Source organism: Cololabis saira, chromosome 4 (genome assembly GCF_033807715.1).
Source record: "Cololabis saira isolate AMF1-May2022 chromosome 4, fColSai1.1, whole genome shotgun sequence".
Classification (NCBI taxonomy): Eukaryota; Metazoa; Chordata; class Actinopteri; order Beloniformes; family Belonidae; genus Cololabis; species Cololabis saira.
The window spans coordinates 16,978,895-17,002,872 of NC_084590.1; the positions used below are offsets into that span (position 1 = coordinate 16,978,895).

General features: G+C 39.7%; 2 protein-coding genes across 2 annotated transcripts in view; both read left to right on the plus strand.

The window, feature by feature from the left end:
* The first annotated feature begins 447 nt into the window (after positions 1-447).
* LOC133442287 (lysophosphatidic acid receptor 6-like) lies at positions 448-2,662 on the plus strand. The gene has a single exon (XM_061720251.1). The coding sequence runs from the start codon at positions 463-465 to the stop codon at positions 1,450-1,452; it is 990 nt and encodes a 329-aa protein (XP_061576235.1). The 5' UTR covers positions 448-462; the 3' UTR covers positions 1,453-2,662.
* Positions 2,663-18,513: 15,851 nt separating this feature from the next.
* LOC133441584 (calsyntenin-2-like) overlaps positions 18,514-23,978 on the plus strand; it is a 422,755-nt gene continuing 417,290 nt past the window's right edge. Inside the window, exon 1 of the mRNA XM_061719022.1 lies at positions 18,514-18,852. Within this exon, the coding sequence (XP_061575006.1) occupies positions 18,792-18,852 (61 nt within the window). The 5' untranslated portion in view covers positions 18,514-18,791. The remainder of the gene's footprint in view (positions 18,853-23,978) is intronic.

Consider the following 23,978-nt stretch of genomic DNA (forward strand, 5'->3'; position numbering starts at 1 on the left):
TCGCCGTCCTGCGGTAGCCGGCTCTTCTTATCCGAATCTCCGTTGCCGTGGTTACCACCTGGCAGTTGATCCAGTGCAATGATATTAAAGATATCAGGCAATTTGACCAAACTTGTTTTCTAGGTGTAGGTTATCACTTTTAATGTACACCTGCCAGCCAATCAGAATCAAGTATTCACACAGACCGTGGTATAAATATTTATATATTAAGTTTAGAGGTTAAGAAAAAAAAGTAATTCACTAATTGCCTGTGTGGAAGTATATATTGTGGAAGTATATATTGTGTAATACATTCAGTGAAACAGTTTATTTTTCTTTGAGTTAAGTTTAAACTCTAACTTTAAACTTTGACAGTCTGTGTTTCACTACAGGGTGAAACTGCTTGACCTCAGCCTTGTTAAACGTACTTCCTGTTTCAACTTTTTATCTCACCTCAGTGCACATCGTAGTACCAACGTCTGCATGCTGATGAGTGAAACTTACAAGTACGTAGGCGGGCTCATTGTGGTTGATTTCGCAATTACATCCCCATGTCTCCTGTTCTGCATTTCACTCTGCAGCAAAACGGACCCGCTTGAATTTGCCGTCAAGCTGACAGCAAATGGAACAGAGCACGACATGACGAACACGGCTTTTGCTCTGATCTTCGGATTTGTTATAGCTTTTGGCCTGCCTCTCAATGCAGTGGCGCTCTGGATTCTGCTTCGTCACCACTACCTCAAGTCGCCCAGCGCCGTCTTCATGGTCAACCTGGTGATCTCAGACCTGCTGCTCATCATCTCCTTGCCCATGAGAGTCTACTTTTATGCTACAGACAGCTGGTCCTTTGGCGTGATGACATGCATCTGTGTCACAATGCTCTTTCGCAACAACATCCGCTCCAGCTCCGTCTTCATCACCTTCATCAGCGTGGACCGGCTGCTGGCTGTGGTTTATCCTCTGAGGTCACGCCATCTCCGGAGCCCATCCAATGCTGTGAAAGGTGCTGTGTTCGTTTGGATGATTGTGGTGCTGGTGAATATACCAGAGAGTGTGGAGTTTTCCAGATACTTGGACCAAACTCAGAACTCCACCTGTTTTGATTTTGAGACACCGAGGAACGGCTCGAGAGCGTTCGAGCCCGGCTTAGCGATTGATTATTTTCAGCTTGTGCTACTGTTCACCATGCTGGCAGTTAACATTGTATCTACTATTCTGGTATCCTGGACACTTCAGAGACACCTGCATGAGTCTGCAAGGGTCAGCAACAAAGTTAATGTCATGCTGATTTTTGCCATGAACTTGATGATGTTTATTGTATTCTTCTTGCCAGTGTCCTTGGTTGTTTTCTTTGAGGACCACAGACCTGTTCTCAGTTGTCTGGCTAGTGTGAACTGCTGTTTGGACCCACTGTTGTATTACTTTTCTTTTGATGGTTTCTGGAAGAGAAAAGAAGATGTCAACAGTAGCTGAACAGGATTTACAGAGACATGTGGACTTGCAAATGAAACCCTGCAACTGTTACTATGTTCTCACATGATGTTAATAGTGTTGCATACTGTAAAACTGTGAAGCTTGTTCTGTGTTGAAATATAAACTGCCTCATAATCTAAGAAGTTAATGTGGACGCACTCGTCACAGTATTGTTACTGTGAAATTAAAAATGTCTAGTTCTTCTAGTAAGAAACTTGAACTGGCATGCTTTAAAGTTGGCAGCTCACTTTAGTGATAGAAATATAGATTTTGCATTAATGCGTGTATGAATAAAAAACAGGCTGACTGCATACAGATGCTGATACAGATGCAACTTCTGCAAGCACGTTTTCAGTGGCAGCAAATTAGATTTAACAGTTAGGGTAGTGTTTGTCAAAAACTGGGCCTTGTTTAAAGGTCTTGCATTCATTTATTTGTATTTGTACGTATATATATATATATATATATATATATATATATATATATATATATATATATATATGCATACTGCATGAGTATGCAGTAGAACGTGACTTTGAAAATGCTTAACTTATACTTTCATTGACACAGTGAAAGATAATCCTCTGTCTTCTCAGCTCCTGGTACCTGTCTGTACTAAGAAATCCTGCAACACGGCTGAGGCTGTCGTGTTTTGGGTTTTTTTCTTTTGCTTTGTTTAGCAGTCTGCTACTGGAAGAAACCAAACCAGAGCTTGAACATATCAATCATACAGTGTTATTTATTCTATCTTTATGCTCATGTACTCATCAGCTCTCTAATTAAGCTAAGAGTTTTTCAGACTTCTCACACATGATCTCTCCTTGCAGAGTGAGTGACACTTCAAGCTGATAGTTATTTATGAATTTAAAATGTTATTCTGCGTAAATAAAATCAGGTCATCTGTTCACAAGGCTGCTGATGGCCAGATATTGCTTTACTGTGATGCTTCATAAATTGGAGCCTCGTGTGGAGGGGTCTTCCTCCCTCTTGGTGCTACATGTATGTTTAATGTGACCTTCGTCTGTGACATCTACTGCAGCAAGCTGAATGTTGAAAGAATCATTATAGGATGGGCACACATACCTTGTTTGGTAACATCGTTTGGTGTATTGTTATTAAAATGTCTGACATGTATACACAGTAAATAGCGAAGCTTAAAATGGAACCGTTTTGCTTTTTCCTGTCACTTCATGTGTGAATTTTATCTTAGTTTGGTGTGTTCATGTGTATCAAGGTCAAGCTCATGCTTGTTTTGAGCTCTCCATCTGTAAGTGACTGATATGCACTTCTGGAGGGACACCAAGGTCTGACTGGGGTTTAAATGTGTCTGTTAAGTCTGGTCACGGTCATCTGACCCTCCCCCCAAAGGTAAAAGCAGAAACATAATTTTTCTCACAACAATTTCTCTCTCTCTCTCTCTCTAACACACACTGTTTCCCTTTTTTCTCTGTTTCCCTAGTATGGCCGAGGACACACCTCTTTACATTCAAAAAAGGACACTGTCAGAATAAAGTAATAGATACATAACAGATACATTCAGCTCTGCCTGCATTACCAAAAACAAAATTCACCCAAATATGGTGGTACAACACTGGATAAAAGTATGTATTCTGGGAATACGGTACATCTTAAAACCATCCTGATGTAAATTATACATTTTGTGCAACGAATCATCAAAGACCATCATACGTTTGGTATTCGACTTGATTACAGACCAAGTTCTCACAGAGATTTGATCTGTAAATAAATATTTGTGCATGCATCAGTGTAAAGGGCCTGTTTGCTCCAGCTGCTTCTGTGCACGTACAGGAAGCTTGGTTTTGTATTAGAGATGCCGTAATTAATCTTTTAATCAATAATATAACGGATTGTTTTTGATTTGCATTGCAGAGGCTGGAAATATGACGTTCTGAACGGTTATCACACACTATGCACTGGGTGTAACAGTTTAGGCCAGCATGGTGGTTTAAAGGGTAGCAGTAACCCCTCACAGGAAGACAGTTCCTGGTTCAACTTTGCTTGTGTGGGTTTTTCTGCAGCTTCCTCCTACAGTCCAAAAACATGTTAAACAGGTTAATGGCAAACATGTTCCTATCTGCGTCAATAAACCCATGATAACAGGCAAAGCAGTGAGCCCTGTAAAGATCATTTGCTTTGATTTCTCCAGTACCTTTAGCACCATCCAGCCTGCATTACTATGTGAGAAACTCCAGACGACACAGGTGGATGCCTTCACAATCACCTGGCTTACTACCTGACGAAAAGACCACAGTTTGTGAGACTGAATTGTGTGTCTGAGCAGGTGTTCAGCAGCACAGGAGCACCACAGGGGACTGTACTCTCACCACTCCTCTTCACACTGTACACCTCAGACCTCCAGTACAAGTTGGAGTCTTGTCATCTGCAGAAATACTCAGATTACTCTGCAGTTGTGGGGTTTAATCAGTGATGGAGAGACTCAGTAAGAGAGCTGGTGGACTGTTTTGGGGCATGGTGGGAACAATCATCTCATCTTGAATATGAACAAGACAAAGGAGATAATTGTGGATTTTATGAGAGCCAGGGTTAAGTCAAATAGTTTTTCCATCAAGGTAGAAGAAGTGAAGGAGGTGGAGGAGTATCAGTACCTCAGTGACTGCGTTTACATTCAGTCAATAACCCTTTTAAAACCCGAATATTAGCAATAACCCGGTTTTGCACGGCCATGTAAACACCAATTACCCCTTTGAATAACCCGAATTTGCTCATATTCCGTTTTTTTAAAACCCGAATTATGCTATGACCCCTGGGTTACTCCTTTTAAAACCGGAATATTAAACGCCAAACGGGATATCCCGATCAAACGGAACATGAATTTGTTTTCTGCGCATGCTTTTTTCACAAGGAATCTTGGTCTTTTGAGTCCAGGAAGTTCTTATAAACACGGAGAAACACAAGACCACGCCACACTTTTGGAGTGAGGAAGAGACTAATCATTTTATAAATGTAATGAAGGATATGAACGTTTTGGCATTTGTAGACGGTAGAAAGTACCGGGATAGCGAGATTTACAAGAAGGTGAGTGAACAGTTGCGCAAAGCAGCATTTGTTTTGAATTTGGATACAGAAAGAAGAAGTGGAAATGACGGGAATTGCGTCATGATGTTCTCCGCACGTCGCTGTTTTGATCCAGATATCCCAAATGATTAATCACCATGTAAACAGGGATAATCCTGTTTGCTCACGCATGGAAACGGAATATTCCGAATGTTTCGGTAACCGGAATATTAGCAATAACCCGAATTTTGACTGCATGTAAACGTAGTCAGTGTTCAACTGGACAAGAGACTGGACTGGAAATTGCAACAATGGGGCTGTTTAGGCAAAGGACAACGCAGACTTTAATTCTTGAGAAGTTTTGGTCCATCAGCTTTTTAAGTAAGTTGCTTATATATATATATATATATATATATATATATATATATATATATATATATATATACAGTATATATGTTGTGATATGGTAGTTGTTCGGACCCAGATGTAGGAGAGAGAGCAGGATGCAGTTCTCAAAAGCAAAGATTTATTTAATTCAAACAAAAGGCGCTGCTTTGCAGGAAGGCAAAAACTCGGAACTAGGATCAAAAATACCAAACTCATGGGAAACACAGAGGGAGGAAACAGTACGGACCAGCAGGGAGTAGGGGAAAGACTATGGCTGCGTCCGAAATTGCATACTTCCACCCTAATGAGTATGCAAAATGAGTATGTGAGACTTTTTAGTGCGTCCGAAAACATTAGAACGTACTCAATAGTATGCTCTATCCATACTCATTCCTGAGAATTTTTTTAGTGTGGATTGATGGACACTAGCCGAGCAGAAACTTCCCACAATGCAATGCAGCAGCGTTTGGTTGCTAAGTGATGGTTGAAAAGTGTGCCGAACTTAAGTATACTTTTTAGTATATACTTTTTAGTATGGCATTTCGGACGCACCATAGATATACACAAGGGATAACGAGACACAGGTGCAGACGAACAGGGCCGATGGGAAACAGGAAGGTCAAACCAGAAGCTAAATACAAGGACATGGGCTTCAAAATAAAACAGGAAGGGTGAAACCCTGACAATATATATATATATATATATATATATATATATATATATATATATATATATATATATATATATATATATACTTACATAATATTGCATGCTGAATATTTTCAGAGCCAGTGTCAGAAAATGAACAAACTGATGAAGGGTGGCTCTGTCCTGGGATTTCTGGAGCTGACTGTGCGAGGGAGGACATGTCATAAAATGAAGAAGATCAACGACAACCCTGAACATCCTCTTCACAACACAATGATTCAGGGAAGAAGCTTCTTCAGATCTGCTGGAACACAGACGGCTACAGCAGATCCTTCCTGCCCACAGCAATAACCCTCTACAATAACTCTTTGAAAAGACTTAAATAAAACCTACTACAGCAATTAATATCCCTTCAGGGATAAAATATTCTATAGTTAGAATTTGAATTGATGATTCGAACATTGTTCATCGTAGTGAGTGTGTGTGGTTGTCTTCATGTGTGATACTGCAGTGGACTGGCGACCTCCAGGGTGTATCCCTGTAACACCCCTGCCATTCGCCTGTAATAAGCTTAGATGAGCTCCAGCTGATCCCTGTGTACCACAGATTTAAATATAATATATAAAAAACAAAATGCTTAGTATTCTTTCTCGTTAGGATGAACCAGAGATGCATAAAGTATAGTGGAAAAATAAAACTACCGTAATTAAAGCTGCAAGCAGCGATGAACGGGCCCTCGCGCATGCAATTTTCACCAATAAAGGTCAAGGACTCAAAACTAATTCCGATGACACCACTCATGACTTTTTATGTCAAACCATTCAAAAGTTATGGCAGAAAATAGAAACTATCAAATATGGACCAATCAGATGAAGGGGGGGGCGCGGTTTTTGGCGTCTAGCGTCGCCACGGTAACGCTTTTGACTGATAAAAGTAATGCGCATCATCACAGGATCGAGACGCACATTTTGATGTATAACACACCTGGGTGCACGTTACGGTTCAGGCGAAGAAGCGGCCAAAGTAATGGCATAAATTGCGCCAAAATTACACGATTAATTGAAAATGGTCGACTTCCTGTTCGGCTTCGGCCATGGCGCCAAGAGACTTTTCTTTAAGTTGCAACATGATACAGGTGTGTACCGATTTTCGTATATGTACGTCATACCGTATTGTGGACCTTGAGGCAGAAAGTTTTCTAGGGGGCGCTGTTGAGCCATTAGGCCACGCCCATTAATGCAAAGCATTAAATATCAAATTTTTCGCCAGGCCTGGCTTGTCGGCAAAATTTGGTGACTTTTGGGGCACGTTTAGGGGGGCAAAAAGGCCCGCAATTCATCGGAAAAAAAAACAAAAAAAAACGAGAAAAACGAGAAAAATTCCTACAGATACAATAGGGCCTTCGCACTGTCATTGCTCAGGCCCTAATTAACTTTTTTTGTTCTTTGTTTTAAATGATTAAAAAAAGAGTCCCTAACTAAGTTTGTCTGGCTTCAATATAAGATTGATACTAAAGTAGGATTTTATGAAAAAAAAAAAAAAAAAGCAACAGTTTTTAATTATTAAAAACAATACAAAAAGGAGCACGAGCAAGAGTGGTGATTTATTGCAGTGACACCAATCATTCAATGAAGCCACAGGAAACTCCACAGAAAATACACACTTTCTGAAAAACGGACAATAAGTTAAGTTATTTTAAATTGAAAGAAAAACTGATTGTAATGGTTGATTTTTGTTGACATGTGAAATTACAGCCCAACAATAGAAAAATATTTTCATTAATTCACACATTTAAATATTTAAAAAGTACCTTAGATGCATTATTTAAAGGGTTAAAATCAACCAGCCTTAATAGCTATGAATTGTTTTTATATAATTAATAAATAAATAACTTGCTACAGAAGGCATTATGACTTAATTTCTGCCTATAATTTACACATGTATAGTCACAACCTTTGAGACCCTGAATAATGTTTAGGTGGGTATAGAAAAGAGGATTTGATGCCATCAACACTTTCACATGTAATACTTGAAATTAACCAAAGAGATGTGGTGCTAAGCCTGAACCATGTGAGGGAGATTCCTTTTTAAACTCCCAAAAATGTAGAGGAGAGGATTTAAATGACTTAGTTCTTCAGTAAGCTTTGGATGCACGATTCACCGCCCATTCTCCTATTTTTTGTCATTGCGAAGAGCATGTCGTGACTGTGCTCTTGACAGGCAAAGGCGGGTTTTTTTCTGAAGTTATATCTAAATTTTGGAAGGCCTGGAGCCTGTCTGTACCTTTTATTTCAAATTTTATATTTTTTCATGCATTGTCACCAAACACAGAGGTATTTATAATTACCGAATCACAAGGGTGTAATAATGTAACAGAAAGTTCATGGTCACATGCCTCAGTTTTCTGCAATTATAGATGTTTTGGATATCTCAGAGGTGAACAGAGGACTGTGTCGATAGCTGGCTGTTAAAATTAAAAATCTTAACCTAGTGCATGAATTAGTGCTGTTTTAGGACTGGACACCACCATTGTTTTTCTCATTTATAGCAACTTTTTTATATTTTGATAAACCTGGGCCTTTGTCTTTTCCAGCAAGGAATCAAAATAGGTCTTTCAAAAATGACAAAATATCATTCTGTGAAAAGATTCAGGTTGTCTAGGGAGAAAAACCTGGTGTGTGAAGGCCGAGGAAAGGAAAACGCTGTCAGGTATGTGACCTTCAAGGCCTCAGGCGAAACCGTAGTGCCATAATGCCTTCCCGAGCAACGGGGCCATGTTAGTTTAAACGAACCGTGGAAAACAGTTTTTACCGTTTACAGTCTTTTGCCACATTCAGAGGTGATGATATATCAAAAGTTGGCTTGGAAGAATATTCTTAAAACTTTCAGATGATGACATGTAATTAAATCAGCAAAAAATTGCCTTCTTTTTTGTGGAATTACAGGTGTGTAAATATCATTTTTTCCCCCTAACATTTCAAGATCTTCTTCTCGGTTCTTCTTTTGCTCTTTAATAGTCACTGTGTATTTTGTTAATTTGCTAAAACCTTCATTTAAGAGAACGAACTGAAAATATACTGTATGTTGGTTTTTTTTAAGTGTAATTGTGGACCAACTTTGATTTAATCAGAAGATACTAATACATTTACAGTTTCTAAGTGGTAAAATGAAGAAAACAAGAGATTTGTAGAATATATGAGTAACACGAATATGGATGATTCTAAAATTAGCAGGTTGATTTGTCAGGATTGTTATAAAGCAACATCCCTCAAGGGTTTAACCTTTTGTCTTTCTAAGCAAGCATGAGTTGTGGTTAAGTAATTTAATCAAACTCCAGCAGAGATTTCTTAATCTTTTTTTTCTAAAGAAAAGAAAAAAATGACAGTAAATTACAGTTTGTATTTCAATATCTCCACCAAATAATATTGTGAAAAGATTTGTGGAATATCAGGAAAAATCTCAGTGTTTAAAGGCCAAAATAGGAAGAAAAAAAAAAGCTCCTGGCGTGTGATATTCCTCAAGCCCTCAGGTGGCACTGCATGAGAAACCAAGATGCCACTTTGATCAGTAGAGAGCCCTGGGAGTACCTTTGAAAACGATTCAATTGAGTACTACCTGATGTTGCATCTAGATTGGTAACCTGAAGGTGTGTTACACAAGAAGGAAGTCATAAATCAACTCTGCTGAGTTCTCTGGACACAAGCTCGTCCCGGATGGGCAGACGGACAGTGGACACATGTTCTGTGGTCATTATGTTCTAAGTGCAAAAAATTAAAAATGAACATCTGCACTGTTATCAGCAAATAGTGAAAAGGCCGGTGTTTCTATTTGATTGGCCCGGCATTTGTGATCTCCCGTACCGTAGCAACATGTGTGGTGCTGTCAGTGAGGGATGTACTTTCATTTTTAGACATAACGCTACCACCAACTTTTCCTGAGAGGTCCCAAGTTATTTTAATAGGTCAACATCAGAACACTCTGAAAGACTTCAAAAAGAAAAGGTGTAATTAGAAAGAACGGTGATATAAATCAGTGGTAAATATGCCTTTTGTTTTTCAGTAGTTGCTTCAAACTCCAAATTTCTTTATATTTTATAATGCAATAAAGACAGTCAGTACGTTTACGTGCACTAACAAAAAGTGAAATTATTGCCTTAGTCCGACTGATACCGGAGTTTTGAAAGCCATGTATACACCTTAAGCTTGAGTTATGGTTCTGCGTCAAAACGACGCCGTGCCTACGCCGTGTGGTCTGCGTCGACGCTGACGTCACTGACGTGCACCTCCCGAAAATTGTAACTACGCGTCGAGGCGACGCAGACGGAGAGGGCTGTGATTGGTTCACTTGGTAGCAATGCATTTCCGGTTTCCGGTTTGAAGCAGTCATGAACTTTCAGGGCTCTTTTCTTCGTTTATGTGTGATTTTTTTTGTTTTGTTTTTTTTGCACAATAGTTGTCCTTATCTCTTTGATTCACTGTGACCGGAAAAAGTCGGATAAACCATTCAGAAAAAGATTGCTAACTAGCGGCCGCGGGGGGTACTGCACCGCGACGAAATGGAGTGATGGAGAAGTCCGAAGGGTTCACGACGGCGTCACGGCAACGGCGTCACGGCAACGGCGTGTGCTCTGCGTTGGGTTGACGCAGAACCATATTTCAGCCTTTAGTCGGGCTGTAGTCCACTTGAACTGAAATTGAGCTATTAGAGCCAGATAATGTGGTTCCGAATCAAGCTATTCCAGTATGTTTGCAAACCACGTTAGCCGCGTTACTGACTGCCGTGGGACTCCCCCTTCTGGAGGTGACGACACATCGGAAGTGGGAATAACAACAGTCACGGCATGACAACAACACAGTAACAGAAGAAGACGACGTACAACAAAGAAAAAGAGCTACACTTGTAGAGCTGCTGCATCGTTGGCGTCCACATCTTGTTGTTGTTGTCCTCCTACTTCCAATCTGCTGCATTTGTTTACTGATTGTTCCAACTAACCGGAAGAATGCCAACATGAAAGGGCGTGTAGCGCCACCTAGCATCACGTCAAACGCACCTCACTCGTAGGGTCATTCGATTCTCTTCCCGTGCAAATATACTCTGATTTTTTGGAAACTCCAGTCAAATCTTTAGCTATATTATTTCCAATAGCTCGATTAAGAAGTTAATGTACCAATACTGACTGAGAGTGGTTTCCTTTGTGGTTTTATTTCTCTCTATATAATCCATATTCTATATTTTCCTGAAACTTTTCAGGCTCACAGGGGGACTGAAGCTTAACCCAGATGCCATTCTTTTATTTAAAAAAAAGAATTGTCATATTCCTCGTGAAACTATGGTCCGTGCTTACTTAAGTAACACTCGTTGACTGGCTCATTACATTCACTTCCTTTAATCTGAGGTTCAAGGTCTAAGGGCGGAATCAGGAAGCTGTGGTCTGCTCGCAGACACACCAGCTGTGGGCTCTTTTTTAAGGTATTGTTATCTGAGTGAATAAGTAAAAGAAAAAGAAACATCTTATACTTGAACAATTTTAAACAGAATCTAGTGTTTTAGAGAGCTTGACAAACTTACTTACAAATCATTACTCACTGTTTGGTTAATCAACTGAATGTATGCTGCAGTACAAAGCTTTACATTTCTGCATTCTTTGTTCACAGCATTTCATTCAACCTGCAGTCAGTCATTTCAGGATCATTTTTTATTTCGGAAGCCTCTTTCAATACTGTTGAGAGAGTATTTAAAACATGTCTGTTAACAGGTACCTGCAACTACGGCACAAATTCAATGGAGGGCAGTATAAGCAGAAAAACATGCACGTGGATATGGTTTCTGTGTGTAGACTGCATGTGTGCTTGCTGTACTTCCACTTACAAATGGGCTAAATCATGCAAAAATAATAGCACAGTCTTCTAGTATTTACTTGGAAAACAGAAGAGGAGAAGACACAAGGAGAGGAATGACTTAAGTGAATGCAGAGGTTTTAAAATATGCATTTTCATTTTTCTGGCTGGAAAAGAAATGATTGTTTACTCTTTTAGCACTGAGTAATAGGATTGAGAAATGTTCAAGGCTTTGAGCAGATGACAACTTGTGGCCCAGTTCCTGGCGCTGAGGCGAGGCAAAAAGGGGCCAGAAGGCATTCTCACAGCTTCAAACCTCTGCATGATGTAGGCGGCATCAAAGCAGCGCCACCGACACTTCCTCAGAGAGAGCCGGGGGTAACCGCCCGGGGACGAGGGTCCCTCTCGCTGCCTTTCTCTTCCTTCTCTCATCCTCCCCCTTTCTCACTCCTTACCCCTTCTTATTCCTCCAGCTCGAGCCAGCTGTCAGTGGGAGTATGCTGTTGCACTGTGCTCACACACACACACACACACACACACACACACACACACACACACACACACACACACACACACACACACACACACGCTTGTGCGCGCGAGCTGGAGAGCCGGGGCGGAAGTGGGTGGATAGAGAGATCTGAATGTGGTGACAGTCGAATGATTAGGCTGTGTATAGAGCTGAGGAGAGGATGGAGGCATCAGGAGGAATAAAGACGGGGTGCAAGAGCAGATATGGGATGAAAGATGAGACAAACGGAGGCAGGGAAGGCGGACTGGCTGAGACAAAATGGTTAACAATTGAGGGACAGATAAAAGAAGGAGGACAGTGTTGTTAGATTGCCCAAAGGCACAGGATGGAAGATGGGGCGAGGGGTGTAACAACAGGAAACAGTGTGACAAGAACAACATCCAGCTGCCTGGCAGGGCTGCTTTGAATGCAAGCATGAATTTAAATCTATTCTTCGGGTATAATAAATAAATAATAATAAAAAAGATTTTAGTTTAACTGTCCACAAGTTAATATCCTAACATTCAAATTGACAAGTGAAACAACTCCACATACCGTTTAAGGCCGCCGCTTACCTCTGTGATTATATTTCAAAACAACAGCACAGGAAACCATTAGTTTTAGCACCGACGAAGATGGTGTTTCTATTCTCTCCATGTGTTCAGTAAGTGATGGAATTAAGATGCACGAGTGTGCGTTTCTATCTGTCACTCTTGCTGTGCACAGAGGGATCTCCAACCAGACCTGCTCTGCTGCAGAAACATGTGGGGAATTAACTTTAAACTGTCTTCTGTATCGTGTACCATATGCTCATACTCTACAACGTGTAAGAAATGACGATTGACAGTGCTGTTGTATTTTGAGAGGGCTGCACAGATAACCATCTAGCATCTCCAACAAGCTTGACTATTTATTCAAGGTACTTGTACTGTCAACTGTAGAGCAATTGATGCGAAATGATACTGCAGTGTTATCTGTAACTCATAAATCTTCATAGGTGTGTGAAATATAAGCATATACATCAGGTTAGTGACTAAAGCGTCTATGTGCCTGACGATGCTGAATGTCACCCCGTGGCAGTGAGGCCAACTCATTAGCGCCCGCTGTGCTCTGCAGCAGTGCATCATTGGACGGGGAATGAGCCCAGAGCTGCCTCGGGATTCTGCTCAAAGACAAAAACCAAAAAAAAAACAGAATCAATGCAAAACAAACTATCACGTCTTCTAGAATTTATAATCAGACATCCCTCTCCGAGTTACTTTGCAGGTTTTTGAGATTGCTGTCAGTTTTAAGCAGCTTCAAAGGTTCCCGGTGACTGGACTTCTGCAAGCTGCAGCAGCACTTATTTAGATCACGTTCGGTGCTCTACTTGTTCAGGGAGAAAAAGTTGTGAATGTTTGGATTGTAATTTATTCATCACACATCAACATCTTCAAAATAATATCCTCATCTTTTTTTCATTGTTTCTTTAATTGTTTAGCAACCTACGCGGCAGATGATTGCCCGTCTTGCAAGAAATACTAATGTGGGATAAATAAACTTCTCTGCCATGTTAGAGATTTATAAACATGCAGTAATGTAGTAAGTTTACCCTGGACTCTGAGCACACGGACCAACACTGTGTGATATCACATTAGCCTGATAGCTTGTAATTTTCTGTTCCCTGGGAGGTGGATACAGCAGCCAGTGGACAAAATGTTTTCTCAGTAAAAGGGTAGAAAACCTTCAGAGCAGAAACAGGATTCTAACAAAATTGGCAGCATCTTGTAATTTTGAAAATATCCTTGATGAAAAAAATCCCAACAACAAATAAAAGCATTTTGCCCGATGCGATCACTGACACAGAAACACATTAAATCAGGGAAGTAACATCCCAGGTGAGCCCCCAGGTAAGTTGCCTTGCCAGAATAAGATTATTTTGTACACGTAATTTTCCTGTAATGCCATATACATTTCTGCATATTAATGACTAGTTTGTACTGGATATATATCTGTGCTGGAGAGCCTCAAGAAATATAATAGGCTTTAGCTTTTGAATATAAAGTTTTTTGTCATTAAGTTTTAAAATGTATAACCCAAATCAGAAAAGTTGGAAAAATATTAAAAATGCAAATACAACAATTCTTACATTTACCGGTACTTTATTTTTTTTTTTCTTATTTATATTTTACATCTACATGAACCCAATGCACTTCAGATAATGTCTTCTTTTAAAAATATAATGATGACACCTCAAACAAGTAATGTTAATAGGAGACTGATGATTTAAGACAAAAGATCGGTATGAATGGATCTCCATTTTGTCAACAAATATGTGAGAAAATTCATTTAAATGTTCTAAAACAAGGTTTTTCAAAGAAAAACTTTAATAGATGTACTTAATTTTCCCTCTGCAGTGCACAATATCAATAATAAGTTCAAAAATCTGGAGGAAGGTTTGTGCAATAAGTCAAGTATGCAAGTTTAAAGTGGACAACTGTGACCTCTCACCCAGTAAAAACCATTATTCATCAATAATTGACATAACTACAATCGCAGCTGATTATTAGATTAAAGCTTTAAGTGAACCTTCCAGAAGTTACGTCAGAGTCTCAGAGACTCACATGAATCATCACAGAGTGAAAACGTGTACTATGGTCAGATGCATCGGTACACCAGATCTGCTTTGAATGAGATGCCATGTTCACTGGACCAGAGATAAGTAGAACCATCAAGACTGTCATCAGAAATCCTAAAGCCAGGCTCTGTGGTGGAGTTGTGACCTTGCCAAGGGTCCCTTGCACCTCTATGATGGCAGTTATAATACAGAAAGGTGAATTGAGATGTTCACGGGAAAATGTGCTGCCCTTCGAGACAACATCCTTAACAAGGACTTCCAGATATTTTAAAGAAGACAAGGCAAAATCACATTCTGCTCAAAAGCTTGGCCGAGGAAGAAGATGGGTATGTGTCCTGGGCTGGTCTGCCTGCAGTCCTGATCTGTCTCCAAAAGAGAATGTATAAAAGATTTGAAATGGAAAATGGAGCAAAAGGATGTGCGTCAAAGTGGTTTTGAGTGAAAACAGAACATGGATTTGCAGCAAAATGGAAATGAATGTTAGCACTTGGAGCAATTGACAAACACCAAAATAAATACCTACGTCAAGCCTCTTGCAAGACTCAAAAGTGTGATTTCACTGAAGTCATAGTTAGGATTGGGTCCCAGAAGACAAACCAAGGTTGATTTTGACTCTGTATGTACACAGAAAATGTTTAAAAAGTACTGTTTATACAGACAGATCTCCTCTCAGCCACCTTGTTGCAAGACAATACAAGTCAACTACCAAATGTTGCACAAACTTCTCTCCATACACAAAGGTGGACAGTTCACGGCTGCTGCTTATTATTTTGTCATAAATATCCAGGTACTGATCCCGTGTTATGGAAGAAGTTAAAGTTAAAGTTAAAGATGTTGATGCCTCGCTTGCATCAACTGGCACAACATTGACTTGTACAGGTAATAAGGTGGCAATGTCTTGATGGAGATCTGCCCGCACAAACAGTCCTTTTTTATGAAGCTTGTAGGCTACATGTAGAAAGTTAAAATTGCTTTGGTCGTCCCCATTTACACTGCCATTTAAGTGAAATGGCATTTTTTAGTCGTGCCAAATTAATTTTAAAAAAGGTCAGTTGCATTTTGATGCAAAATGTTTTTACCATTTTGCTGCAAACACATCTTATGTTCTTATTTAAAACTGCTTTGATTCATGTTTTTGTCCCTTGTGAACATGTACATGTCTTATTATTTAATAACAGACCTGGCCTTTTAACTCTGGAAGGTTTCTTTCGCAGGCGTGTTAGGAAGAATAGGGGAAAATAACAAGTGAAACACGTCATTGTGGTATCCTCCAGACCCCTTTTAGGTTTTGATAGAAGGAATAGCAAGGTTTCAAAGTGGTAAAATTGATGTACAATAACAAAGCAAAATGACAATAAAAAAAACATGAAGCATGCTGGGTCCATACTGCATGCAAAGCAAAAGAAAGTGAACTTGAACGTAGCATCAATGCATTTTATTGTGTGCAGTTTTGATAGCGTCCTATTTTTTTCTGATTTCAGGTTGTAGTAGTATTACAGCCAACTGAAATATTCTCTGCATTCTTGCATGAGGGCCATGAAATGCCAAACTATTCAAACTTTTTGTTGTTGTTGTTGTTGTTTTCTTTTGTTGTTTTTCTTTGGGGGGGGGGAGGCTTTAGTGTGCAGACCTAAAGATATTTATTTTGGTTATTTACATGCCGGGTCATTTTGCAGTGAAAAGAAGACCAAATTTAATTCCATCAGTGGACCAAGTGAATCAGATCTGCACATTGTCATCTGTTTATTTCTCTTCCTCTCCTGCTAGATAACAGAAGCAATATTTTCCTCTGCCTGCCAGAATAATTCTTAACCAGCAGATAGTCCAAGAGGGGGGAAAAAAGGAAAGTTCCTTTGAGATACGCTTCTCAGGAAAATTGAAAAAGTTATTATTAATCTTGCCCAGCACCAACACATAAGCATGCACATATGCCAACACACACCTTACAGAGAAAAAAGGGAAAAAGAAATTAGGATTTTTTTTTGTCTTCTCTGAAAAATGGAAAACAATAATGTTCTATCTGGCAAAATGAGCCGTGTTCTACGCCTTGTTTTTTCCCCTAAAATTTCCTTGCCTATTTTCAGGAACCAGCACCAATATTTTCAATTTAGCAATCATCCTAAACACATTTGCCATCGCAGGATATGTCTGTTCATTTGGATTTGCCTGTGTGGAAGAAACACGCTTCGTCAAAGTCTTGGAACACCTGGAATCCGTCAGCCCACAATCACCATTGCTAAGCACTTGCCCGATTGGAAAAATTTATTTCAGATTTGTTTATTCACCAGCTGCCAAAAAATCTCCAAACATATTGCAGAGAAATGAAACATGTTCACTTAAGCCTCATGAAATACTGTATAATTATGACCTTTACCATTACATTTATTTAAAGTTCATTATAATTATATCCATATAATAACAATTATTAAAATACTAAGTATATCTAATTTACATTGCAAGTACAGTTTGGACGGATTTGTAAAGGAGCAAATCCTTTAAAAATGTTTTTACCACATACAGTTCAGAGAGGGATACTGTACTTTCCACTGATTTTTTCTGACAGTTTTGACCACTTGTTGAACACAAATAACAATTTTCTGAATACAACTCATTGTTCTAAGACCAAACCAGTGGTTCAGAGCCACTTTGATATTTATAAAGTAACTTGCAGATGGAGCCACATTCCAGATGTCTAGAAATTCATCACAATGTTGGCAAAATATGATACTTATTTTCCCTTCAAGGATTCTCAAAATAATCCAAATAATATCATATACTTCAGAAAAATTTGTTTAGACGAAAAGGCTCAACAATGAAAAGAGATTTGTGGACTTTTTTCCCCCATTTTTAATCTTTCTCCCTGGAAACTATAGCAACACATCGAGCAGCTACACAATAACAACAGCCTGCTTACATGCTGATGCTTCATAATCAAAAGCCACAGTTTATTTTATCAAAAGGATTAAAACAGCACTTTTAGCTGAATGGACTGACTACATTTATTGCAAATTGTCCAGAACATTTACTCAGAGTATTTTTCATATTGCTTTAGTCTGAAGTTTTACGAAAATGCTTTGGGGGGTTAAAAAGGTTTATTTGGAGACTTGTGCACAGACTAACTTACTAACTATTGGGCTGCTTGCATTCAGTTTCAGCATGACATGTGAAACCAGTTCTGAAACAATTTAGCGAGGTGCATCCTCAAGCAAGCAACAAAACACACATTTCTCCACTTAAACTGAATGTGCATATGATACTGATCACGAATTTACTGACTTAATGGCCTAGCCTTTTAACTGCGTTGAAATTATTACCCTTCTGTGTTCTTTGGATCATTTATACAGCCCGTTAAACTGTTCAGCGCTTATCTTTTCTAAATAAATGAACCCAGCGTATTTCCTTTAGGGATTTGACATAGTTTTTTTTTGTAAAGAGATGTATATTTACACTGCAAAAACTCAAAAAACTTACCAGGAATATTTGTCTCATTTCTAGTTAAATGTCTCATTTTAGTCAGAAAATCTCATTACACTTAAAACAAGAGTCATTGCCAGAAAAATAACTTGTTATTTGACAATTTTCACCTGTTTCAAGTAAATTTTCACTTGAAATAAGTAGAAAAATCTGCCAATGGGACAAGATTTATCTTCTCATTACAAGCAAAAAAATATTGTTCCACTGGCAGATATTTTAAGTTAAAATCTACTTGAAACCGGGGAAAATTGTAGTTTTTTCCAGTGACGAGTCTTGTTTTAAGTGTAGACAAATATTCTTGTTAAGATTTTGAGTTTTTTGCAGTGTAGCCAATAAAAAGGAGTCTTTTTCGTTTGCATGGCTCTCTCCTCAGTTTTGGAGTGGGCTGGGGGGGGAGCTGTACAGACATGTATTGGGAGGAGAGAGGGGAGGGAGGAGGGTGAGAGAGGGAGAGAGAGAGAGTGAGAAGGTGGAGGAAAGGAAGAGAAAAAAAAGTGCGTGAATCCATCTCTCTCCTCTCTCTCCAGTGACGTTGCGCGGCGTGGACCCGGGCTGCGCCTTCTCTCTTCTCTCCGGTCCCGTCTGAGCAGAGCGCACTTGTTCCCGTCCACACCGCAGCTGCGCTGCCAGACCCGCGTACGCACGGCTGCTCCACGGCCGGCCTGGTCCCAGCATCCGACAACTGTTTCCACGCCGCTTTTTTTTTCTTCCTGTCAATAAAAGGGAGCGAGAGAGAGAGAGAGAGAAAAAGAGAGGAGAGAGAGTGAAGACAGAAGCAGGAGGTGGAGGGAAGAGGAAAGAGGTCGCTGAGTCTCTATCCACCGAGAAGATGCTGAGGATAGTCGTGCTGGCCGTGGCGGCTCTGGGGATGAGCGCCGCTCGCAGCAAAGGTACGGTAGGTGAAGGGCAGCTTTGCTCCGAGCACCACTGCTGGAAATGTATACGTGTGCATGCATAAGAAAAAAAAAAAGAAAAGAAAAAAGAAAAAAAAAATCCCGTGACACAGATAACTCATTGCTGAATGTGCTGATAACAGTCTGTGCTTCTTCCTGCTACTCCTGCTTTATTCATCTCTGGACTTAGACTGCCTCTAATGGAATTTGATTCGTTTTTTGGGGGTCTTATCTTTTGGGGCATGGAAGACTAAAAGTGACTGAAGTGGTGGTTTTATCGAGATACACATTTGTTGGGACGCTATAATTCAGTTACTCTTTGCTGTTGCAATACTCCTATTTCTGTAAAGGAGTGGATGTAGGAGAAATACTCTCTTATACGCCACTCTCTACTACATGTTTAAGCTCGTGGAACTTTCTTGTCGTGTGTGTTGTTTGTGACAGATGGATTTATATAAGAGTGAAGTGGAGCAGATGTGTGAAGCAAGTTCCACTACTGGACAAAAACTTACAAATGTGTTGAACATTTGGAACAATAATGGCATCTTTGTAGATGTATTGAGCTCAATGTGTGCACCCACAGTTTATACATCTAATTTCTCCTACTTCCAGATGTTTTGATGATTTGAAAATGTGAAGAAATCATTCCCAAACCATGAAACATTAAAGATGAGAAAATCAATGGCAGTGAGCGCAAACATTCTCTGCAGGTGCTCATATTCACCGCAGAGAAACACACATTCGTACTTGTTGACATAAATCATCAGCCACAGTTATTTTTCCTATTTTGCTTTGTAGTAGAACAGCTTTTTAAAATTCACTTACACATTCATGAAGACACAGAAATTCTAATGAATTATACACATAATCTCATTTACAGCAGTAATTATAATCCCCCGAAGCACAGATAAATGACAACAACATCCAGATGCCACAAATGTGTGCAATGCTGCTGGCACTTTCTTGCTTCACTGCTGAACTAATTTTAGCCTCCCAGTACCCCTGCTGCAGCGGGACTGCTCAATTCTCTGGCGGGAGTCTCATGTGTCATAGGTAAGCTGGTGTATGTGCCAACAGGTCCATGCTAATCCACTCTCTGATGACCCGGGCTGGCTTTTGCACCTCGAAATAACAAGGTGACAGGGATCAGTTTCATCCGGTGGCCTAGGAACAACCTGATAAGATGCCTGGAGCCTCCTGGTTAGCTGGCTGCAGCTGTAATCACTTCTATGTGGAATGAACACATATGCTAAAAGACCTGCTGTTGGCCGTGAGAGGCAGCAGAGGTCAGAACCATGCCTTACATATGCCTGCAAACCACCCTGGGATGGCAGTCGGGTGCTGTGCTCAGGGATACACTGTCACCCGCGAGGGAATGTGAGAAATTAGCTAGAATTCACATAAGCATGATTGCCTAAAAACTTTCATTTTGTGGAAACATTTCTTCTTATTATTATTATTTGAATATCCAGAGCTTGACTGCAAAGTAAACAAATTACTGCTGAGCCAATGGAGGTGAAAAACCCAAGCGCTCTGTGGCTCTAATTGATTCCTCCGGGACGGAGAACAGAGCAGTTAAGATTAGGAGGAAGCAGGAGTCCGTCGTCACCAGACTTTATCAACTGCATATTTCTAAACTGGCCTTTGCCAACTTTCGCCATTTTTGTCACAGCTGGTAGGAAGCAGATCTCGTGAGATGAGAAGTAATGTCTCCCATTTCTCACCCTTCAATCTGTTTCACGTTTCAGTTTGCGCGTAACAATCAAGTAGAAGTTTTGTGTCATGCATGGAGAATCTTCTGCCTCTGTAGTGCACCAACGTGTGAAGCTATTCTCCAGATAACTTTAAAGCAACACTGCCCCTGTTCAGCCACCATCTCTATCCAAGCGCAAGTCCCTTTAATCACTGTTATCCCAGGGGTTCCCTCTCAGACTGAGCTTGCATATGTGTGTGTTCCTCCTGAAAATGTGTTGTCACTAATCAGAGTTTGAAGTTAACAGCCCCTCCGTGTGTGAGTGTCAGCATGCGCTTGCTTTTGCACGTGCATGGAGACTGATAGAGCGCTGGCAATAAGAGCTGCCAAGTGTGCAGAAACGGACAAGGGGGCGATGTGGTTTACAAAGGAATTATTGCATTTGCAGATACACACTGGCTCAAACGATTTCCCCAGGACCGACCGAGCTGTCCATATGACAGGGGGAATCTTCTGGCAGCGAAGCAGAAAAAGCTGTCGAGTTTTTGTCTGCTTTTTGTAATTCCAAGCAATATGACCTCTGAATTTAGATAGCTCATTACCAGAACAAAATAATTTAATTCAGCTAGACGCCGCGTGAGTTTTGTATTGGTCCAACATTTTTGCTGCTTTGTTATAAGCGTAGATACACTTTACATTTATTCTGTAAATTGTAACATGCAAATAGTTGTGACGTAATATTCAGCTTTTGGATTCGTCCTCTTAGTAACAAGCCATGACAACTCTGATGTCTTGTAGGGAAGTTGCAGAATGACTGAGGAAAGTTCTGATAACTGATACCTTTCTGTATGGGGCTTTTGCATGTGCTGCATAGCGTGTACGGCAGTACATTGTGAGTGTGTAGGAGGGATAACGAAAGCCAGCAGGCATAGTCATTTGAGGCTCCCATTAGCAAATAAAAAAAGCGGGTGACAAGAAAGAATTGGCAGATTTATGTTCAGTCTTTGTAGAGAGGAAGTGCATTATGGGAATACTCTATAAATCCTCCAACAGGGCTGTGACACAGGACGTGGCACAAATCCTGCATGGCCTGCCGCGGCCAGAGCCTTTCAAAGCCCTCCACAGCTCCACGCAGTTTAAGAGGCAGGGAGGGCTTAGTGGGTGCTGAGATGAAGGAGCACCAGGCCACTGATCCCCACACAGCTCTGCAACTGTCACAGACAAAAGACAGTTTGACAGAATGCATTTAAAGAGAAGATTGAGTTTTTGTGAAACTTTCTTTTGGAACCCAGGTGATGGTGGAAAAACATAGTTCCTTTCTGCACATTAACCTTTGCTCATTGGTAAACAAATGCCGTTTTTTTTTATTGCAGGTGAACTTTTCCTCTCAGCTTCTGTGTAAATAAACGGAAGATTAATTGAAACATTTGCAGAAAACCCCACTCAAAAGAAAACATTTGTCTGAAAGTCAAACTGATCTTTGTGTGATGTGCATCTGAGTTGTTCTTCAGTGGCTTCATTGTCATCTTTGAGACTCCTCTTGTATTTTAACAGTTGCGTTTTGCGATACAAAGAGCGGGAGGCAGTGGAGTTAGTGCTGTATGTTAGCGGGTGGTCCAGTCGTGGACTGAACCCCCGTGCAGTGAGCAGGTGTCTGGTTTCCTCACACTTTTTCATTTTATTTTATTTTTTATTTTTTTTATTTTTGTTTGTTTTGATTTCTATTAGTGGCCACAGCTGACCTTACTTGGCAGTAAATATTCAGGTTGCCAAGGCCCATTGATTAGCCCTGCAGACAGGGGAAAAGGATTTGATCGGAGACAAGGCTGGGGTTTTCATTTTTTTCTTTTTCAGAATTAAATCTGAATCTCAAATGTTTTTGAGATTCATATGAAAGGAGACAGGCAGGTCGGGTGAAAAAAAATAAGATAAAGCTCAAAGGTTGGTTTTGAACAAGAGTAGTAATATTGTAAAAACATGTTCCCGATCAAAGCTGCAAAAGGTTATTTCAGTCTATGGTTGTAGAAACGTCTATTTTTCTGGCATTTCAGGAACCTCTTCTGTCTGTGTTTGGACTTCTTCTTTTGCTAAGTGATTGTCAGTTTGGCCACAAAAGGCTGAGCAACCATTAAAACAGTGTATATATAAAAAGCCATTTTTCAGGAAAATTTGAAAATGTTTTAAATGCAACAAAACCTTTTGTCTTATTAGTTAATTTGTTAAAAAACTTTATTTAATAAACAGACATCTTTACTGACCAACTGCATAAAAAATAGTGGTGTGTATTGGCAAGAACCTCACGATACGATACGTATCCCATGTGTCTCGATACAATATGTATCCTGGTACGATACATGTATCACTTTTCAATACCTTTTGTAACATTGTGATATATCAAAGTATTTTACTTTGTATATCAAGTAAAAAAAAAGCTGCTACATGGCACTCACTGAACACTGAGGGGAAAAATATGAAGAAAATAAATTCCAAAATAACGAACACTAAAATTGGTAGCCAATTGAGTCACTGAACACAGAATACAGTATCTAAAATAAGTTCCATTGTTACACACACAAAAACGTGGAATATGTTCTTCTAATGAATCGATATTAGGATATGACAAATCAATGTTTTAATAGGGTGACGAAGTATTGCCATATATTGCCGAATCGATATTTTTTCGCACCCCTAATATAAAGATTTAACCAAATGTACTATTTAAGACAGATAAAAAAATGAAAGAAAAGTGTATAGTTTACACAAGTCACACTGTTTTGGAAAATTTTAGTCAGTTGATTGATTGGTAGATGTTATATAATAATTTATGGCAAACTCCATCTAAGATTTATGGATCAGTTAAAAAATAAATATCTTTGAATGCAAAACATCTACAGTGCATAATGTTGTGAAGAACATTCTGGGCAATGTTGTTTTCGTCAACGATGACGATGAGTCATGCAGACATTTTTTTCATGGCGATAACGAGACGGTGACGACATAAACATGGCTCTTTGATTACTAAAACATGACGAGACTTGTGAATTTTCGAGAAGAGACAAGAAGGGATGAAAAAGTTTGTGTGATGAGTTCATGTATAATCGTAAATAAATTGTTAGAAAAATAAAATATGCAGTGTGTGTGTGAAGATATACGTTTATGCGCAGGCTCCCATAAGCCAATCCTTACGTTACGACTGTCTGTGAATGAATCGGAGCTGAGAGCCAGCACTGATTGTAGCTTTGACCACCTGCCTCGTGTGGTCGAGCACATCATACCGCTGAGTCTATTCTCTATTGTAGAGCTCAAAAATGATGTTATAGATCACTGTGTCTATATCTATCTGAATAGATGGTGTAATTTTAGACCAGTTGGGTTTATTTTATATTTAACATGTATCAAAGATGGAAATGATTCAGCCTGTCTGAGTTTT